This window comes from Bactrocera neohumeralis, chromosome 4 (assembly GCF_024586455.1).
Source record: "Bactrocera neohumeralis isolate Rockhampton chromosome 4, APGP_CSIRO_Bneo_wtdbg2-racon-allhic-juicebox.fasta_v2, whole genome shotgun sequence".
Classification (NCBI taxonomy): domain Eukaryota; kingdom Metazoa; phylum Arthropoda; class Insecta; order Diptera; family Tephritidae; genus Bactrocera; species Bactrocera neohumeralis.
The window spans coordinates 34990123-35013899 of NC_065921.1; the positions used below are offsets into that span (position 1 = coordinate 34990123).

The 23777-nt window shown below is 33.1% G+C and overlaps 1 protein-coding gene across 2 annotated transcripts in view; it reads left to right on the plus strand.

The window, feature by feature from the left end:
- The first annotated feature begins 1840 nt into the window (after positions 1 to 1840).
- Positions 1841 to 23777, plus strand: part of LOC126755602 (pyruvate dehydrogenase (acetyl-transferring) kinase, mitochondrial) — a 45337-nt gene continuing 23400 nt past the window's right edge. Inside the window, exon 1 of one of the 2 annotated variants that reach the window (XM_050468298.1) lies at positions 1841 to 3466. In XM_050468298.1, coding sequence (XP_050324255.1) covers positions 3364 to 3466 — 103 coding nt within the window. In that variant the 5' untranslated portion in view covers positions 1841 to 3363. The remainder of the gene's footprint in view (positions 3467 to 23777) is intronic. The other variant, XM_050468297.1, reaches the window with a different exon arrangement.

Below are 23777 nucleotides of genomic sequence, written 5' to 3' on the forward strand. Positions count from 1 at the left end.
CTCCTAGTAGAGAGGAGAGTTCTCATGTCCAAGCAAATGTAATGTATGTAACGCTATACTATATTTATTGGTTACTTATAGTAAGCACGTAAAATTATACAACTTAAGTTTAATTTCACAGTTGACAGAAAATGTTTTTTTGTTAATTATAATAAAGAAAAGTATTAACTTGCACAACAATATTTTATTTAGGCAATTTATTTTTTAAAGCTATAGCGTATCCTTTAAAATACATAATAATATATAAATATACACTCTAGGCAAAAAGATATTCGATGAATAAGTCCGGGTTGTATCACGAGTGCAGGTCACTGCACTTTTTGTAGGGTGATCATGTTATTTAACAGTATTAGAGATAAGTACATAGAGAGGGCTCAGCCAGTGTAAGATGTGCGAACTGCTAGTCCACAAAGAACATATACTTACATACGTTTAGTATGAATAATTAGCATTCATTCAATTGCATTGTAGGTTGAGTTAGGTCGTAGGGATTTGAACATAATCGATAGATCTCATTTAGACAAATGTTCGTGATTTGTGTTATCCACTGCTGAAGGTGGATCACAAGATCTTGATAGATCGATGAAACTTTTTGAGCTTCGACGTTTAATATCACATCCAGCCATTTCGATCGCCGAAGGTAAGCCGGTCAATGGAGAGAGAGTGACAAGATGATTTAAACTTCTCTTCCTCCATACAGCTTTGGCAAAGAGCGTCTTACAAAATATTTAGTCGCACCTCATGCGAACCTATTTCACCGTGTCCAATCAGAACATCGACAATTGCGGCTAGATTGACCTTGCTAAAAGTAAGTAATTCGGCGGACCACTTACTGTTTACTTTTTGCTAGAAGGATACACAGTCGCACAAGTTCTAGTTGTTGTCTAACGCTTTAGGAGTTCACTGGAGGTCCATAAGTCTAGCGGCTTTGCGATTTTCGGTCATTTCGCTGTGACCCAAACAAGTCTAACATGGAGGAAGCTTGATGCTTTTGCTAACGAGGTCATGCACTTTTTGTCTAATTTTGCGCTTGCTGGTATGTGAGCTCGGCTACCGGAGTTTCAATTCCGTTGCCTTAGGCAGTGAACCATTCAGGACATTGTTCGGTTTTCAAGGTCGGTTCCGACATGTGCATAGGTGTCTATAATTATCTACTCAATACCCAGTAAGCGGAGTAGATAATTAGCAAAATCGCTTTCAATTTTGCTGGCGAACGTTTTGAGAATTTGCTTGCGCCTTTAAACGATTATATTACAGAGGGAGCGTACACATCAGGATAAACGAATAGTTTTTCAGATATTTTACTTTTAAGGATCGGGTTCGGTTCTTTGCAATAAAGCAGCGTGAAGAGTCGATGAGTTTAGGTTTGAATATGTACCAGCAATTATAATCTGCTATGTTCTTAAATGTGTAAGGTTTTTGCTTACTTTCTTGAAGTTGAAGAAGTTTCGATATAAAAATAATAATTTAATTTGAAAACATGCAGAATCAATGAAACTGGAGAACATATTAAAATATATATGTACATACATACATACTAACAATTATTCGAAATTTCGATTTACACTGATGGAATAATGTCTCTAGAGGAAAAATAGCAAAAAGTGGTTGACCAAAATGGTACGTATTTGTTCATTTATTTATTATTATAAATATAAAAAAGAAGCTGAAGGTTGATTAGAAATACGAAAATACTTTTTCGACTACCCAATTTAAAATTTTCTGAATTAATTTACCACAATTATCCCACTGTACAGCTGCTACAAAGCTATAACAAAAATGTCAAAAACAGCTGAGCGTGTGTCAAAAGCTCCAACCTTCCAGATCAGACCCAACAAAAAGTTTCTCTTATTAAACACGAGAAAGATAACATTGGGGATATCATTATGTGAAACAAATGGTCAATTATCGATGTCTGCGCCCAACAAAAGAAATAAGCATGTGTACATCAAAACAGAAGTATTGGCAGTGTGAGTGAGCCCCTTTTGGAGCGAAAAATAAAATGTAAGCGCTGAAACTAACAAATCAGGCGAAGCTCTTAAACACGTACGTATATATTAAGCGCTATGTGCAACGGAAAAGCTAGACGGGACACATCAATCCAGAATTGCGAAAAAAGTACAGAGCGGACCGAGAAATCAGTCAGTTAGAACTCAGCAGAGCAGTGCAACAGTACGGTGAACATCTCAGCAAGAATAGCAACAAAAGAAGTGAATTTCTAAAAAAAATATCTGAATGAAATTACTACACTTAAATTTTAAACGTGCTTACTTTTTTACATTTGTGCAAACAAATCTGCGTAATAAACCGACTTTTAATATATAGTACATTTCATTAAATAACGAAGGTGAATAAGCATCATAAGTGAAGTTTTGACATACACACCCTCCATTTATGTAAGGGTGTTTTGGAATAGAAAGGACACTGGCCTAACGAAGGTGAAGAGGCAGAAACGCAACGTCATCAGCCTTTTGACACCGAATACGACATTTTCGGCTGCATTGTGTTTGTAACCGCCAGACTATACATGCTCTTCTTTTTATATTGTTATTTAGCACAAAAATTTACTGCGACAAGGTGACAAAAAGGAGTTTAATATCGGGCTTTACAGCCACAGATTATTATACAAATGGCAATAGGAAATATTGCCCACATAAAAAAAAACGAAACTTTAGAATATACTAGACTGTAAGAACAAAGCGTGTTAAGAACCAAATTAAAAACGCAGAGCGGAGATTAACGAACACATATGTATATTCATTCACCATTGAATGTTGTTATGCTGCAAAGGACACGTAGGCACAACTGAAGGTAGAGCAAGCAAAAATGCCTACCCAACTTCATCATTAGTATACCGCGATATGCAGAGGTGAAAAGGACATATGCCACAAATTATACTACATATATCAAGGCTCACAAAACACACAGTGGTTGAGCGACTAAAAAACTATAATATTAAACTTCAGACTTTCTAATTATTTATTAAAAATTTATTTTACGTCAGCAAAGTGTTCAGATGATCATCCCACACATAATCACAGTTTTAATTAAAAACAATAAAGTTTGAGTGTTTCTCGTGACAATTCTGAACTAAAGAAAAAAATGTTTTTTTACAAATATAAAAATAAATAAGTGATAACAAATAACTGGCATTCAGAAGACTACTACAGATACAGCAAATAATACGAATGTTAACTTATTTTCACTATAAGAAAAATATATATTTATTATAGTTTGAAACCAAAAGTTAACAGTCTCATCGATAATCGTGCACAAATTCTCGCATACAGTTAAAAGAGGAGCTACAAGTAAAACGATTCCTTGCAACATTCACTTAAGAGAAGACAGCAAAAAAATTTCAAGATGCGGTTATTTCCGGTGCGTTTATCGAATATTACAAAAATGCTCGATATGTACTCGCAGTTCAATCCATCCCCTTTGTCTATAAAACAATTTATGGACTTCGGTAAGTTTATTTATATTTTGCTAACAAATATGGCATAAGAAAAAATTACGAAATTTCAGTATATTTTTGTTAGTTTATATAATATTTTTCGTTTTGTTTTTAAATGGGGGCTTACTCAACATTTTGTGCATTATTAATATGATTTTTAATGCTTAAAAGCAATGTACAACAAATTGGCTGCTACTTTGAAGTCACGTTTACAATCCTGGAGCAATAAATATTATATTACTGCAAAGGCATTTATATTTTGATATTCTTTTCCGTTTAATTGAATTGTTTTGACGAAATTTGCTGATAACTCTTGTTGATCTTCAACATTATCGCTATGGCGAAAAAAGGAATAAAAAGATCATGTGCAAATGTATGTACATATGTATATTCGTCTAAGTTTATTTGGACATATCTGAATAATTTTTTTTTATCAAATTTTCGAAATTTTTATTGTTGATAACGGTTATATTTTTTTAGAGCATAACAACTATACATATACAGTGAAAATCCCCATTACGGACAGTTCCTATAGCTGTACACCTCCCATTACCGGACAGATTTCATAAACACAATGGTTTCATTAATATTTTCATGCAAAACCAATTCCGATAATTGGACATGAGTACGCCCTAATGACCGGACGCGGGCACAATTTTGATAGTATTTTGTCCAAATTACCTCTGATAACCGAATACAATACACATATCCATGATTTTCTTTCCTAAACACGAATAATTTTGCAAAATGTACAACTTTTATCCTGTTTTGTGACCCTAACAAAACATTTTAAACGCAAATTTTTGCCACGCCTCCAAACATACATATGTGGATAATTCCTATACTCGGACAAAAACACTGCCACGGTGTCCAGTTAGGAGGAATTTCATTATATATGTACATTCATTAATTCTTCAGTCTTTTTATTTGACAATATGTACTAAAAGTCTGGACTACGTATGGTTGAGTATAGCGTTATACTATTACTTAATTATAAAAGTTTAAACACTTTAAATAACAGACAAAATTATCGTGTACCACACTCTTCAGATAAAATTGAGCTTTCTAAATGTTCTCTTTTCTTTGTATTTGATATATGTGCATATGTATGTGTGTATGTAAATGATTTGTTATAAATATAAAAAAATTAAAAAATATATATATGTACATATGTATGTACATATATAAGCTGTTAGCTAAATTTGTTTGTTTTGTGAGAGTGGGCTAAGTGTTTACCATGTTTACCTAAATAATGTCGCTAACCTGTTTTGGTCACTTCTACCTTCTTCTAATTACTACAACAAAATACATTTGATTATTTATCTGCATTATTTTGAATGTTCGCAAGTTTTTGTTTTGGTTGATCGTTTGATATATCTTTGTACATTCATACATATGTATAATATACATATTATCTTTTGATGTGTATGTATGCGTCTCCATATGCGTCATTGTATTGTTTATTACGTCGCACAGTTGCTCAAGTTTATTGACCAGTTTTTATTTTATAGCCTTGACAGACGGCAGCGTTAATCCGGATTAACTGCGCACTTAATCAGATCCAAATTTGTAGGTGACAGACGGCAGCTATGCGAGTTTGAAACTCTCATAAACAGCTCATTGTCCTTTTTATAATATTTTCAATGAAAATTGATAGAAGATAAACATTACGGTTGTTAGCCGACCAATTTTTACCAAACCATTTTTTATTACAAAAGCATATCAACACACTATTTTTAAAACTGCATCATAACATAGAAGTTTTATTGATACTATATTGAGAATTTGATAAACAGCTGTCAGGGTTACTTGTATTTCATTCACAATAGATGAAAATTGGCTATTTTTAACAATGTTGCCAACGAAATTCTCACAAACTCCCTAAAATTTTGAGAGTTATTTTTGGATTCAGCAACGGAGTTAGCTGTGGTAACTCCTGAATTAATCCCGAAAAATGCAATTAATCTGGTTTAACGCTGCCGTCTGTCAATGCTATTAAGGTTTTAGTGTAAAAATGAATCCTCTTTAGAAGAAATTAAGCGAACAGATCGTCATATAATTTTATAAAATCTCCAACTACGAAAAGTATGTGTTAAACCATAATTATTTATCAATAAAAATAAACCTAATTATCTTTGACAAGAGTTTGTACTATAAAAAAATAGAAATATACATATGTATGTACATACGTATACATACATGTATATATGTATGTAGTTAATTAAAAATTGATTATAACAAAATTTATCGCATTAAATTATAAATCCATCGAATGTTTAATTGTGTATGCATTTGGATTCAAACTATAGGTTTCATCTTTTCAGTATATTGCCAAAATTCTAAAAGATGGTACTGGGTTAAGTTTTCGTCCAATTTTAAAACATTTCTTCATTTTCATTGAGATAATTCACACATTGGTCGATATACATATGCGATATAAAGTCACCCGGAAGTGCGAAAATCTTTGTATTAGGTATATGAGGGCTAAGAAAGTATTGGCCCATCTAACCCAAACTCAAACACAGTATATTATCTAGAAAGGATTCTCTATGAATTTCAATCATGTACTTCACTCATATTTTCGGTAAAAAATCTACTATAGGTACTGGGGTCCACATATCTGGTACCTAGGGGCTTGAACAGTTTTGCTATTAATTGGATAATTTCTGGTTATGAGATGTCATACTTCAAGGCACTGTTGGTGCAATGTTTTATCTCGTTATATTAATTGTTTGTTGATTTATACGAGTATACCGAAAAGAAAAAAAATCGGAATTCAAAATTGTGAGAAGTATTCGTGGATGGAGTCCGATTTAATTTATATTCGCACTAAGTAATTTTAAAAGAATGTTATATATTTTATTTAGAAGAAATCAGTCGAGCGGGAAACGAGATGTATGATTTCACTTAAAAGTGAGCGGTGACACGCTTATTGTCCCGCTTTAACCCGGGCTCCTATAAAGCTGTCACAAACCGTCTCGGAGTAAAAGTTAATTTCTCTGTGTACCAAATAACAGTTCTATATACATACATACATATATTAATTAAGTGCTTAGCTATGGACTTTTATAGGTTTTCGTTTAAAGTCGTTTTGTGGGCGTGGTCCGATTATGCTGATCTAGGAACTCGTCTTTTCGTATTTGCCAAGGAATCTGTGTAACAAGTTTGATTCAGATATTACAATTTCTACTTAATTGCGGTACTCATTCAATGTCGCAAACTTGCGGCATTTATTGCAAACTTCGCAAAATCGCAAACAGTTGTGCATTTTTACATGCAATTTATTTTTCGATAAAATTGCTACTCTGTGAGACTATTCTCAGTGGCACCCATGGCAATTTGTCGCAAATCACAATCAGCTGTTTACTCTTTTCTCGCGTTTTGGCTTCTTCGCTGTAAATTGAAAAATATAATTACATTTAAAAATTTATTTGATTATTTTAAAATTAATTCGAGTATAATATTAAATATTTATAGAAAGAAACGATCACGAATAAATAAAGAACAGCATACTTATTGCAATATAACCCAGAACGCTCATATAATCCAAGATGCTATTTTGCCACTTTGGCATTATTATATAAATGCCACATTAAATGATACCCTTAATGGAATAGTTACATAATTGATTGCTACTGACAACAAAGATGCATAACCTGCCTATGAGCTTATCTAAGCTTGAGGTAAAATCGATTTGAATGGGATGTTTTATTAAGGATTATGGACATGGATGTTTTATTAAGGAAGTGGACAATGTTTGCTTACGTCAAGTAGTCTTTTATTCAGTGTCATTACTTACTTGAGTACTTGCTAGATACTTAAGTAATTGATTCTTGTATGCATTTTGTGCAATTGGTTTTTGTTTTGTGTACTATAAATATTCGTTTATGTACATATGTACATATGTATGTAAAATTAAAAAAAAAATAACTAAACCCTGAAATTCTCGCATTACCCTAATTTCAATATACTTACATATATGAGTCTTGGGTTCCATGTTGATTTTACGCCATGTGGCTTCGATTTTTCATTTGCATTTATTTTCGCTTATCACGCTTTTAAAAATGGATTATACCTATAGTAATATTTTTTTTTTTAAGACGTCAAACTAAAAAAGGATTGATATCTCTCAAAAAAAATTCAAAATTCAAAATAACTCCATTTTTGTCGACCAAAAAAAACAACAATTTCCATATGTACATATGTACATATGTGCACCTTTTATCATACCCTCTATCATAGTTTGCGCATTTTATTCATATAATGCACCAAATGTTCTGTAAGTTCAGGATATTTATTACTAAGAACTTTGCGTTCTCGTAACATGGATGGAGGTCTAGACTATAGGAAGGATGTGACAGCACTTTTTCCATTTCCATTCCTTAACCACAAAAGTCGGGTCGTTATTCTGAATAAAGCAGTAGCCTTTATTTAAATTGAGTTTAGCTGCTGATGGAGCCAAATTATTTTTTAATATTGCCTAGTTGCCCATTCCTTTTACAATTCCTTCGATGAAGAAAAGCTCATTAACGCCCATTCTCCATGCTGACAGTTTTATCTAATTTTTTTTATCTTTTATCATTTAGAATTCCGTACGTTATACAAATCGACGATCATCAGATCAAAATAAATTAAATTTAAACTCACCTACAAAACTTACAGAATCCCAAAATTAGTTATTTCGGTGGATATATTTTTTATTTACATATGTATATAGTAAATGGTTTGCTATATTTCTCTTCGATAAGTGTTTCGAACAGTTTGAGTGTTCCGCGTTACTCCAAGAAAATTTAATAGCACAAAAATAACGGTTCGTACTTGATAACTGCATATAAAGTGTTGCCAACGGAAGGGTATAAGTGTTTTTGGTTCATTGTATAAAGTTACGAAAATTAGAAAAGTGTTATCGCAGGGTGATAATTCGAGACTACCTTTAAAACTACATAGTATGTTATTTCAGTTTACTCATTTACTGATACCTGTGCGATAAACAAAATTTCAACGACCTTATGTGCCTTAAATTTTATTCTTCTCGATATAATTCACCCTTAATTTTCAATAGATGATGTTTAAATTCCGACGATAAATAACACAAAAATACTCCTTGTGAGCTTGTAACAAACTGCACTCTTGACAAGGCAGTCCCTTGGCCGGGCAAAGCACTATACTTATAACATTGATAATATGCGTATTGATGCTCATAGAACATAAGTAAGTACTACACTCTCACAATAACCAAGTTGTCATATAGTTCTGTAGGCCATCCGCCATTAACTACGGCCATTCTTCTCTATATTGATTTATGTATAACTTTTACAGCTTGGGCTTCTAGAATTTTCTATTTTTTATTTACTTTTTGAATATTAGGTTTCTCTTCTAATTAAAATGTTCAACTCATTGCAAGCTCCATGCAACGTGATAGATCAGTTCTTGAATAACATTACGTTTTCATTTCCAGGTCATTTACATACATATGTACATATGTATTTGTATGCCGCTACGAATTCAGTCGCGGCTGTGCATAATGCCGGAAGTATTCAATATCGATACATTGAGAATTTCCGTTAATATTTCGCTGAAATTTAATACTTAATTACACGTTAGTACAAACAAAAGAAGCTCATGCACAACGTTAATTTTTTCAAATAAAAAATTGTGTGCCTACAAATGTACTAGTCTGAAACCGGAATAATAGCGAATACGCATAAATACATACATACATACATATCTTACCTAAGGTTATCTCAAGGACGACTGCGAACAAAACTTACTCTGTTTTTTCTATGTAAACAAATATTCCTTAAAGCTCAAACTTTTATCAACAAACACCATAAACACACCGGCATATTCAATCATGGCTGCCGTCTGGTGTCTTTTGTTGTTGTTTCTATTTCGCCTATTTTCACCTCCCTCATCAAAGTGACTGTAACAGACACGCGCAGGGACTTTTCGAGAGTTCATTATGTGTCAATTATTTTTGGTCAACCCCTTAGAGATATTTGTACATACTGCATATACATATGTATGTATGTATATATGTACATAAGTATTTATCAGCTGTGTGTTGAAATGAATAATAATAATCAATCTAGGGCGCTATTAAATAGTGATTGGCGAAAGTGAGTGTATTCGTTTGTGAGCCGATTGTGTAGCACATTAAACTCTTTTAATGACAGATGACACATTAAATGTCAATTAAAATACATTAACCGTGCGATTCTGTACTGTGATACAGTCACAAGTCTCTAAAGTTGAGAGTTTTAGTTAGAGACAATTTTTGTGACTTGAGACGATTTTGCTATTCTGTAAGTGACAGTCACAAAATCTATTACACTTCATTATTTAGAGATGTTTTTACACTTGAATGAAAATAAATATGTCGATAACAAATATTAAATTTTCCATAACATAGTCAAAAAACATAATTACCAATAAAAATAAAAATATATGTTGACTATGTTTCATAATATTTACGAAATTTATGTAAAATAAATTTTTTTAACTTTCCGTGTTTTAGCTGCTTACAAAATATAAAAAAAACGGCAATCGATTTATATCTATGGTGATCTCTATTCAGTATATTCAAAATTGCAAGCAAGAGTTCTTTCTTTTTAGTTTTGTGACCTGCTAACTATCAGATCTCAAATTTGAGACAATATTTTGAGACTAACGCTAGAGACTGTTCAGTGAATAGTAACTATTCACAAATTGAGACTTTACTTCAAAATGTCTCAAATAGTGACTAGAGACAGCTTACAGAATCGCGCTATAAATTATGGCATTTTATGGCTCATCAAAAAAATAGCTGGTTTTTTGAACAGTTAGGAACCGGTTTAAAGAACTTAAAACGTTTTAACTTTGACAACTTAATCTGGGAATGAGTGGTGTTGGGCATACAAAATATCTTATTTATCAGTTTCAGTGCGCCCCAATTTAGATTGGGCCAAAGCTGATTGGCCCATAAACTGTAATTTAACCAACAATTTAGTTTTTTTTTTGTTAATCCTAACCTATAATTGCAATTGTCTCTACGTTTTAACCGCACCGAGAATGTTTGTAGAGTATTAGTGTGCCATTACTTCAATTGTAGGTTTTTGACAAGACGCATAGTGACTCTTAAGTTTCGTCTTGCCTGATCTGCATTTCTATTCTTTTTATAGTATAACTGTAAAAAATGCCGGAAATGCTGTTCCTTCTTCCATTTTTGATAGGGTAGCAAACAAACATTTTTTAAAAAATTGGAAGAAAAATTTTTCAAAGAGGCCTTATACTATCAGCTGTTCAAATATAATACATAATGGTAAAACCGTTAAGTGTGAAGTTGGCTGCAAAAAAATCAATAAGATCAGCTGCTGTCATCAAACGAAATTACTTACTGCCTTCTCTAAATAAAAGCGGCAGCGTCAAATTATTGTCAAAAATTCCTCATGCCCATAGATTTTGTATGGCGCATATCTAATAACCACGGCGGCAGTGAAGAGGGTTGAAAATTTCGATTTTGGCAGCGCGTTAAGAAGAATTTTTGTAAATTGTACAAACGAATGAAAGTTTATTAGTAAATTATTTCGTTTTGCATTTAATTTCTTTTGTATTAATTTTAAAATTTAAGTGAGAATTGGACGTTAAGTTGCCGCTTTATTTACGAAACGTTTATACTTTGTTACGCCAGTTAGTGAACGATCCAATAGTTCGGCGGGAGGTAAGGGCATGAAGAGTTTAAATAATGCCAAAACACTTAATTTGTCGCTGACGATTAACAGTTCGATTTACACATTTGCAGTGGCATCCAATTAAGCCCCCACGACACTTTATTGTATGTGTGCTATATGGTACGCAGAACTTTGTGTGAACAAATTCTAAATGCTTTGCTCCCATATCTCGCCATTATTAGCTATTTACGAGTTTCACTTGACAACCTTGTAAATACCGATATAAATATAATATAAAACGTAATGCTTAGACCGATTTCAAACACGGCAACTTTTGCTAAAGATTTTTTTATATGGTTTTATACTTTGGTGCAGCCGAAGCTATTGATTTTTTTACTTTTGCATATACAAACATACATATGTACATTCATATATGCATGCAATACATACATATATACTGTTATATAATAGGAATATTTTAGAAATTGGAGTATCAACACAAAATTAAGCTAAAGCAAAATATTTTTGAGTCTGGCGTAAATAGAACGTTCACGAAAAATATGAAATATAACGCCAGCAAATTAGCTCTAGAGTGCTCTGTTTCAATGCCTTGCAGTTCATCAAAATCTGCCGATAATGCGGAATACGCCTTATCAGTAATTTTTAGTTTATAAAGCAGTTTGTTTGCGTGAGTTGTGTTTGGTCCTCATTGCACACTTCTCTATGTCCGCCTTTCTGCTGTGTTCCGGTTTACGATTACTTAGCCGTATATTCTAAATGCCCAACTCGGACATAGACGCAACACGATTTGTCGGTTGGAATTAGCTCCTTATTGCAGCTACTGCTCTCCGCTCCCAATCCACTTGTCTACAATGCCTTCACGACATACAGTCATGGACAGAGAAATAGCACACTTTGAGAATGTAATAAAAAGATGTGTATTTTCGATATAAACAGAAAACAAATTTCATTTTTTCATTAGCATCACATAAAGTAAGAAATAAGTGAGCTATTTACAAAAAATTAAAAAGTTTTATTCAATACTTCTTTAAAAAAAAATGATTAAGTTTCCCATTGCGTGTTTAGGTCTGGACACAGAAATAGCACAGTAGGCCGATTCTGCGGAAATTAAATAAATTTATTAGAAATCTAATAAGTATTATAGCGTTTAAGCACTTACAACGTTAATATTTTGTTGTGTGCCCACAATTTTTTAAAATTGCTTGGCATCGTCTGGGCGTGCTCTCCACTAATATCTGACACCTCGTTTGTGGGATTGCGTACCATGCCTCCTTGCATTCAGTACAAAGTTCTTCCGAATTTTTAAAATTTTTCTTGGCAATCTGTATCTTAAAGTCGTTCCATGAATTTTCTATCGAGTTTGCATCGGAACTTTGGGCTGGCCACCTTGGGACGTTAATACTTTCTTCAGTGAGCCAGTTCTTCATACTTTAAGCTGCGTGCTTTAGATTATTGTCATGCATAAAAATCCAATTGACTGGCATCGATTCCAAATCGCATGGTTCTATGGTATTTTTGAGAATGTTTAGGTATGCAAATTGGTCCATTCTACCCATTCTTACCAATGATCCAACACCGTACCAGCAAAACGCACCCCAGACCATTACGCTACCTCCGCCGTGCTTAACAGTTTTTGTAATGTATCTGGAGTTATACGCCTGACACCTGGGACGATGGAGAAATGGTTTTCCATCCTATCTGATACGGTTCACCTTAGTTTCATCGCTCCACAGAACCCTTTTCCAAAATTTGACGTCCTTTTTTAAATGTTCTTTAGCAAAGTCCAGCCATGCTCTCAAGTTTTTTTGCAGGTGTGGGTTTTTTCGACTCATTCGTCCAAACAACAGATCATCATATAGACGCCTTCGCCCAAATCTACTGGATACGTTAAGCCCAAATTCATTGTTTATTTCCGCCATAATCGCTCGGGATGATTTAAAAGGATCACCCTTGCTTTTTCTAATGCTGGCTGTATTGAGAAGTTCCGTTGTTTTACGCCCAGGAGCTTTGTGGATTTTTTTATTTTTGAGCAAATTTGGATCCCTTTTAACAAAATTGATGGCGTTGTATACCATTTTCCTCGAACAACTCATAATTTCGGCAATCTGAGTTGGACTTTTACCTTTTTGTAAGGACCAAATATTATTATCCTTTTTTCTAGAGTGCAATGCATATTTCAGCCCATTTTAAAAATATGTTAATTTGTTTTATAGTTATAGCGTAACAGCGTATTTTTTTGCACGATTGCTAATTAATAATGAGTATTTGTACAAATAACTAAAAGTGTGCTATTTCATTGTCCAACCAAACTTCGTTACTCTCCAAGTAAAACGAGTAACAACAAAATAGTAGGCATGATAACGGCATACGCTTACCGTTATAAGTTGTAGAAGTCATGCCATAAATTAACGTGGAAAATTGTTAAGATTCACTTACTTGATAAAACTGAAAACTTATTTGAATAACTTATTTGGAAAGTGTGCTATTTCTCTGTCCATGACTGTAGATATGCTTAAGCGGTCGTAGTAGTCAATGTTGCAGTTAACTACATGCTGCATTCGAGAAAATACTATAAATTTCCACAAGTTTATATGCATATACATTTATATGTGCTTATACATATGTACTGCACTCATTCTTTTGTACATATCTATGTATGTCCATACTATTTACTTTTTTGTGCTGATTGTTGTTTTGCCTATTTGCGTCTGCCGTAGAACAGCTGTTTGAGCCACATTGCTACAGCTGATGACGCGCAGCGTTTCCAACATCGTCGTCAGCACAACAAAAGCAAAAAGTCGTAAAATATTTACATACATACATCTGTTTTTATTAGTGTGGGTGTTTGGTCTTTGATTTGTACACAAACCAGCGCGCCGATTCCGAATTGGCAAATAGCCGCCTAACCTTCCATCATAACAATGTTCGCGTGCGTACGTTGACACGGCTGTTCGGCTTTTAAACGAGTGTGGTGTTGGGTTGATTGCCGAATGAAGAACTTGAGCGAATTCAACCATTCCACTTACCAATTTTAATATTTCGCAAAGCTAATTTCAATGGAAGATAATCTGAAATGAATTTATAAAATGAACATGCAAGAACGGTCTAAGTTTGGGTACATTAGATACTCCCGCATAGGGAGGATATACTATGTAAAGGGTGTGGAATGTTTTGAGATGTTTGCAAAAAAAGCAAAACTAATAATATTATACCTAGACTGTCTATTTATCTTTTCGCTTAAAATTTTTATTGAACTTTGATTAAACTAACGGGATGGGCGAATATCTTTACATATAATAAGGTAAATGTCACAATATGTATTTCGATTGCGCCCATATATGTATATAATATCAGTTTTTAAGTAAACTTTATCAAAATATGTACTATATAAAATATTAGCCATTTTATAGCTTCCTCAGATGAATGTGTTAATGGTGATGCCTTAATGAATTCTTCAAAGCTTTATGGAACTTCTATATTTTTTCTCTTTGTAAGTAATCGCGGGTGTACAAAAATTATATGTATGTGAGAGCTTGTCAACAGCGGAAACAGTAAAAGTGAACGATTGAGAGAGCTGAGAATTTAATTTAATTTCGAATATGTACATATGTATATTATGGGTATTCGCTTGCTCTTGCAAGATTGCAGATTGCAAAAATCTATACCAAAATATACAAGGGCACGAGAGCACCCATTGCAGAATCTAGTGATATATGAACGGCTGATTCGGTCAATTTATTGTGAATGATATTATGCATGGCTATTGTGCTTGCATCTTCTGCATAAATTTTTAACAAAAAAAACTGTAACAAATCTTTATAATTTAAATAGAAATTATAAAATCTATTTAAAACTTACCTTCCTCAACAATTTAACGACGTAATATGTCTTTATGGAAAATGACAGCTAAAACAGGGTTGCAATTATATTTTTGCGTGACATTGCACGCAAATATAGTACATGGGTTTTGGTCTGACATATTTTACAGCCATTACAAATAGTTTTCTGCGCGTGTTTGTTGTTGTGCCGGTGCATCAAGAGGAAACATATGCAACTCTTGCACCGTGAAAGGGTTTTGCACGAGCAAGAGAATACCCCTATTGTCTTTGCGAGAAGTGCGAAATATCCGTTTGCGTTAACTCGCCGATTGTCGTCATTTTTCTCGCACATATTTATGGATATACATACATATGTACATTTATTATGTACATATGTATGTAAATTAAAGTGATTCAAAAAAATTTTTTTTATTTTTTTTCAATTAGTACTCGCAAAAATAGGTTCCTAGACACCTCTAAGAAAGCCTCTCCAAATATGAGTTTTTAATTGTAACGGGAAGGTCCTCCGCCTAACGGTTTTCTATTTTTTCTTATTATCAGATAAAAAAATTTATATCTCGCTTCCAACTACTTGAAAAAATATCTTGTTAATTAGGTTTTGTAGGAAATTGAATGCTCTAAAATATGGTCTCTTATGATTTTTTCGTAAACCCAACCGTTTAAAAAGATATTAAGGGTTGAAATTTGACTATTTTTGGAAAAATTCTTTATTTCTTATTAATTTTATAACTCAATGAAAAAAAATTATTATGAATGATGAAACACATAGTTTTGTAGGAAATTTACTGCTCTATAAAAATGTTCTCGTATGATTTTTCGATTAAGTTAAGCGTTTACGAGATATTCATCGTCAAACATTTGCATATTAAGGTGTGTTTTTTTTCGTTTGATACTCTGAAAAATAGGTTCCTAGACACCTCTAAGAATACCTCTCCAAAAATCTATTCATAATATTTTTTTTTTATTGAGTTATAAAATTAATAAGAAATAAAAAATTTTCTCAAAAATAATCAAACTTTAACTGTTAATATCTTTTAAACGGTTGGGTTTACGAAAAAATCATAAGAGACCATATTTTAGAGCATTTAATTTCCTACAAAACCTAATTAACAAGATATTTTTTCAAGTAGTTGGAAGCGAGATATAAATTTTTTTATCTGATAATAAGAAAAATAGAAAACCGTTATTTTTGCGGAGGACCTTCCCGTTACATTATTAAAAACTCATATTTGGAGTGTTTTTTTTAGGTGTGAACCTATTTTTGCAATTACCAATTGAAAAAAAGAAAAAAAAAATTTTTTTTGAATCACCCTAATGTACATATATACATAATGTATCTATTGAGCTGCACAAGTCATTGAAGAAAGTCAAAATATTGTAATTTTATTTTTTATTTATTAACAAATCCTTATATGTATATGTATGTATATGAATATTATATGTTTCGTATATCAATTTTATATACTTACGTACATACTTGTAGGTATGTGCAATTTTCGTTTCTTGAGTGTGGAAATATTTACAATGACAAAGCGAACATTCCTATTGCCCTCCTCACCATCCTAATTTCTCCTGAATTGATTTTGATGATGTTTGTGTTGCCTTTCGATTCGTGTTCGTCTGAGGGGGCGTGCGTCAGAAGACAATTTTGCTTCTTTTCCTTTCATAAATATTTTTTTACTCAAATGTTTTATTCTTTTTCTGTTGTCCATTACGATCACTTTTTCCATTACGTCCGATCTTGTGATACAATTCTTGTGGTTTTTTTTACCTTTTTGGATTTTTGTATTTGTATGTTAGCATTTTCGGCTGAGTACAAGGTACAAAGTTCTTGCAATTAATATTCATATGTATACTTACTGTATTATGCACCTGTACATATGTATGTATGTTGTTATTCTGTAAGTACAAAGTACAAATGATAATCTGATAAAAAAATGTGTTGCAATATTGTGATTTCGCGTTTTGCGTAATTTCTTTCGCCAAATAAGTAATTAATAGTAAAAGTGATATTTATGTGGATATCTTTTGAAATAAATATTTCTTGTTGAATTCGCAGTAATTTTGACGGTAGTGTTGCTTGTAAATTGGCAGTAATTTTGACAATTGTTTTGATTGTTGTTCTTAATAGGCATGTTAGGGCTGCCAATCTATCGATCTAGACAGCGATGCTAATAATTTATGGCTTCACAATCGATAATCGGTTACACGATTCTTAAAAATAATAGTCAAATAATAAAAAAATCAATCAATCAAAGGTGACATAAATCGTACCAAACCATAGATATGTATAAGCCCTAACTATATATCCATGATTGGTATATACATACATACATATGTATGTATATATGTTATTTTCCTAATAGAAGTGTGGAAGAGAGTCTATACCAAAAATAAATGTTTAGGTAAGGGATTAAGTGCAGCCAGAGGCACTAAAAAACCACAGTTATTAAATTACATTATTTTATTTTATAAAAGTAAAAGCTTATCAGCATTACCATAAATAAGGTTTCGACTTTACTTGACAGAAATTTACAAAAAAATATTAATTTCATCTAAAATCTATCGCAAAAACAAAATTAGTTTTATTATTGAATAATAAAGTGTTTGATCAAAACTTTTTCTTTTTTTTTTGGAACAAAATGACAGCCTCCGGCAAAGGCTGCATAAATTTCATACTGTTGAGCATATGTATGTATGTATGTAGTTTTGATACAAACGCAGTCAAATTTTTACCAACGTTCCAGTTCGCTCGAAAGCCCGCTGCTAATGATTGAATAACTCGGAAAGTAGTTGTCGCATTTACTTAAAATTTTCCGAGAATACTTCTAAACTTTTCTTAAAGTACAATAAGAAAGTGCAAATATTTTATTTGATAATTCTGATTACCTCTAACTTTATAATGATATTATATTGGCAGGAAATTGCTTAAATGAACAATATTATTATCGATGAATAAATAAAAAATTCGAAAGCAAGGAAAATCAGTGAGTAAGTAGTGACTTAATTTTAACATGAAGTAAAAATGAGTCAAAAGAATATAAGTATGTATTTTTGAGCTGCACCGAAATGTGTACTCTATTAATACTCAGTGAAGAGATACCTAGGTAACTATTAGGTTGTCAAATATCTCCTTCCGCTTTTTTGCTCTTTATTCAATGCTCTATAAAAAGTGTTACAGTGATCGGATTTAGTTCAAATATGCGCCGTTTCGTTCAATAATTTGTTTCCATCTAGACGGCAACTTCATAATACCCCCCTCGTAGAAGCCCCCCTACTTATTTGCGAAAAACTCGGACAGTCACTTTTCACAAACCTCTTTTGAGTTCAACTTTACATCAACAAGGGCGTTCGCCATGGACAGGAACAGGTGGTAATAACTTGGCGCTATGTCCGGGCTATATGGTGGATGTGATAAAACCTCGCATCCGAGCACCCGTAGCATCTGACGAGTCATCAACGAAGTTTGTGGTCTGCCGTTGTCCTGTTGGAACACTACACCCTTCCTGTTGGCAAATTATGAACGTTTCTGGTCGATCGCCTGCTTCAAGCGGTCCAGTTGGTGTAGTTGGTGTAAGTCCAGTAGATGGTAGAATTAAGCGTTAGGCTATATGGGAGCAGCTTATAGTGGATGATTCCCTTCCAATCCCACTAAACACACAGCAAAGCCTTCCTGGCCGTCAATCCCGGCTTGGCCACTGTTTGAGACGATTCACCGGCCTTCGACCACGACCGTTTTCGCTCGATATTGTCATATGTGATCCATTTTTCGTCGCCAGTCACCATCTGTTTCAAAAATGGGTCGAGTTCATTCCGTTCCAGCAGCATATCGCAGGCGTTCATTCGGTCCAGAAGGTTATGTCAAGATAGTATTGCCAAATACGGGCTCTGTAGCGCCTTATACATAGCCGCGAAATTCAAAAGACAAAAAAGCTAATATTTGAATAACGTACAATCTCTGTGCCTTTTATAAAAGTATTTATTATAAAAATATCGATGCATCGGTATTTGAGTCACGAAACAATTATTTTGGCAAATCACTTGTGGTCACGAAGCTTAATATATTTTCAATAATCAGAGTCATTATTTTCACAAAATTTCCCTAAGTGAAATTACAATAAAATGTATCTATACATATGTACATATAAAATCATATCGTAAGTGCGATCAGCAATTTTGCTCATACACTGGAAGCATTCGAATGAACCCTACAGTGAAGTGAACTTAAAGCTAGCATGAACTACAAACACAGCTATTCTGCCGACTATCTTAAATGATGTCAACATAATGCAATTATAGAAAATTACTGCTCCCTTAAGCCATTATTTAATATGGTTCACAAACAATTCAAACTATTTAACCAATAATCGATAATGAAGAAAAAAGTGATGATTTTTTTTGCGAGTAAAATGATTTATTGTGAAACTAAAATGTTGCCTCGTAAATACGTTTAGAAATAGTGTTCACAATTTCAAAACGATCGGCTTTGAAGTTATGAGGGGCACCGACTTTGAAAGAGTGAGTTTTGGTAGGAAACTGCTCTAAAGTTTTGAAATCTAATATATGGTCGACTTGAAACATTCACAACATTCTTAAAATATGCATTAATTAAAGACAAAATTTTCGCAAAAAAATTTAAAATCCCACTGCCTCCTAACAATCGGTACAAGTGTGGTCTCTTTCGTACTAGTTTCTTTTTTGGTCCGACTTCAGCTGTAACTGTGAACTTTTATTTCTATAGCTGATGACTTAGTACTAGACAAAAATTTCTATTCTACTACTATTCTACTCTGCAGCGTATCGCGTACTCGTAAGCATGTACAATTGAAAGTTTAATTATTTAATAGATTGCTTTGTTTATCGTGTTGCTGTTATTTTGTCAAAAGCTTTCGCGCAAAACGTTGGATTTATCGATGTAATAAGTGCAGTTGTCCTCTGAATTATAATTGTATATTGCTTATTTGCAAATATATGAGGAAGAGTGGTTATTTGTTTACAGAAGTACATATGTATGTATATATTGTATTATTCACATAGGATTATTTCATTCTTCAGCACAAATACAAAAGGAAGTCACATGTATAAATATAATAAACACATTTATAAGGAGTATAATTTAATCTGCTTTTTCAAAAACCAATATTTGTTCAAACTTTACGTTTGACTCAGTAAATTTATTTTTCCAAGTTGTTTGGGATTAATAATTAAATTTTAAATATATAATATTGATTTTGAAATCAATATTAAATTTTCATGTTTTAATCCCAAAGTCATAGAAGGAAATGTGAAGTACAGTTTTATTTTAAACCATGGTTTTTAGACTATTTGTATTTCAAAATGTTTTATATTTATTTTTAGAAATTTGTTTTAGATGTTGTGTGATTAACTGTGGGCAAGCTATCCACCAGTTTCTGGCATTCTGGAGTGGAATGCCACGTTTCCTTAATTCTAGACCAAAGATCATAACTTTTAATTCTCCCCCGATTTTAACTTGCAAAAGTTTTCTATCGGGATAAGGTTGGGACTTTGCGTTGATCATTTCAATACATCAATAGTTTCGGATCATTATCATGTATAAATATCCAATTTACAAGCATTGCGCCAAATGAGAATGACTTCGTCGGGTGTTTTAGAATATTTAAGTAGAAATACTGATCCATTCTACCATCAATTCTGACCAACTTTGTCGTTTTCTTCGTGTATCTTGGGTTTGAGGGTTGGCCTTTGTGGTGATATACAAAGAAAGTACCTACCATTGGACCCAATGCGATTTGCTTTTGTTTCATTTCTCCATAATACATACTATTTTCCTAAAATTTTCCTCTCCCCACATGAGCCTTAGCAAAATTAATCCGCGCGTTTATATATTTTTTGATAGAATTTATTTTTAGAAATTCTTTGGCTGATGCGTCCATGGAGTTGAGCGTCATAGAGGTGTCGTCTAGCAAGCACGCTGGATAGTTTTAAGCCAAATTCTTGATTAGTTGTGGCCATAATGGCGCGGGAGGACTCAAATGGATCAACCTCGCACTTTATCATACTTACTTTCTGTGCATATTTCTCTACGCAAAGTTGTATATTGAAGTCGAGTTGCCACATGCCAGGAATACTGTTAGTGTTCAATTTTGCTTCAATACCTCTTTGAGTGCTTGAGTTATTTACAATAGGTAAAGAACCAGAAAAGATCAAAAACGAGACGTTGGCGTGGGCGTGGTTTTTCAAAAAATTAAAATTTTTTTTTAAAATACTAAAGGTGAGAAAAAGGGAGTTTATATAAGTATTTGGAAAGAAAATTTTACCAATTATTTACTATTAGTAGTCGCACAACAACATAAACATTAGTTATTATTATGCATTAAATTGTCATGTTTTGATTTGTTTATTACACACACCACAATAAATAGTACAATTTTATTTCACTCAGCTTTCGCATTCAAAAATATTGAAATTCCCTTCTCGCATTCGCTAAAGCATTTTGTTGCTGTAGCATTTTTTGTTGTTTTTGCCTTCATTGTTGCTGTAGCATTTTTTGTTGTTTTTGCCTTCATAGTGGCGTCCAAGTTGTCTACGTGATGCGCTCGTACAATGCAAATGGCATACACTGCGCTAAAATAAAGTAAATTTAATTGAAATTTATGTTATTATGCGCGACATTCAGAGGAGGCATGTCAGAATTAAACTGTTCAAATATCTCATTGTATTTGTCTCACTTAAATTCACTCAAATTCACTTAAACACATTTAATGCTACAATTTCTAAGTCGGCTACCCGACAATGAAATGCTGTAAAATTTCAACAATGCTGACCTTCCTCCCCCCAACCCACATGCCGCTGCTTTTATAAACCAAACACGACTGACACGCGCATAGCCACACCGGCATCACAACATTCCCATACCCATTCCCAAGTGGAGCAAACGCACATCTGTGCGCATGTGTGTGTGTGTGTGTATCTAAGTATGTATGTCACCTTCTGGCTTGGTTGTTATCTGTTTACTACTTTTTGTTTGCTATTGTTATTGTCTTGTTTTTTGTGGTTTGGGGCTTATCAAATATCGTCAAACAAAATAAAAGCTTCCTCCGTTTTTTAAGCTCCATTGAAATAACAAAAACCATTACATACTCGTAATAAGTAAGCACATATGTACATACATATGTAGGTGTGTATATTTGTTAAAGTTTTGCTATATATTTGCACTAAATGAGCGCAAGGAATTATATGCACCGGCAATTGTTTTATAAACAACATATTCATATAAATGTGTATGTATGTACGTACATATGTCCAAATGAAGATTTTTGCGGTGTGTAACTTTTACTTTCAAAGCGGTTTTACAGCTATTACTTGCTACGAAACCTTTCGTCTCTAATTTCAGTAGACTCAGGCAGGGTTTAAGAGTCTCTGAAATGCTGACTCAACAGCTCAGTAGATGTCTGTGGCAATACATACATATGTACATACATACATATGTACATATATTGAGGTAGATTAAGTTGAAGCAGAAATTTTCTCTTTTATTAAAAATATACGCTTAACTTTTATATTTACTAAATGGCAACCGAAAAGCTTCAGCTTCTAAGGCACCAGCTAAGAGAAAATATGACGTATGAACAGTGTTTATAGTCCTGACACTGTAACAGCCAATCTTGCGCAGTTTTGGTTTCGTAGATTCCGTTCGCATAATTTTGATACTAAGGATTTTCTACGCTCTGTGAGGCCAATCATTGAAAGTAACATCATGGCTCACTTACGGCAACATAAACTGAAAACGGTCGTGGGCGTGGATTGGCAGGTTATCATCCACCCTGGATTTGTTCCCCCACTGACAAAGTCTTAATTCGGTTATGAGGTTAACAATTGGACAGACCGAAAGAAGAACTCGCTTAGAAGCGCCCAGCTTTGAGCAAAGAAGGAAATTGTGTCGCATTAGGACAAGCCAGGCTATATACATATGAATGTCGATGGTGGCTCGTCCAAAACTCCGGGAGCTTAGTTGGGACGTTTTTATGCATCTATGTACCTTATAAGTAGTATGAACCTCGAACTAAATGATTTCTACCTGTTCCTGTTCGGCTTAACAGAGTTGGTCCACCTGTTCCTAACCTGCTGACATACATACGTATGTACTTATTGTCCTTTTGCGTGGGAGCTCTTCAGACATGCGTGAAAACTATTTAGATGAGACAAATATTGCGTCAAATTTGTATATCCATATACAGTAGAAATTCGATAATCCGAATAATTGATTGCAGACCCGATTCGAATTACTGAATTATTCGGATTATTAGATTATTTTTTATATGTGAAGGTGTATAAGAAAAATGCTAAATTTAAATAAAAAACCAAACATGAATTCATTTATTAATAATAAAACAAACATTTAACTCTTAATTATATGCATATATGTATTTACTTTGAGAAGTTACAAAAAATTAAGTTTTTTTTTTACGATTGAAAGAAATCTTTTATATTTGTTTGCTTAACATTTTTTGTGCAAAGCTCCAGCGCTTCATCTCGCAAATCCGTTAAAAATAATATTTTCTCTTGCTCAATATCTGCTGTGCCCATAGAATAATCTTTTTTAAATTTCCAACTGCTTCAGCATTTGAGATTTGCTCGTCTTTTTCAACATTTACTTCCGGTTCATCAGGATCTGAAAACGTTAGAATATCGTCTGCAATATCCTTTTCGTAGTTTCTTCGATCCATTCATTCAAATTATCATTACTTACATTTATATTCATACAAATTTCAACAAGATCTCTCATAAAATTCGTTGTTTCAGTTTCACATTTTATTATAGAAGACATTATAT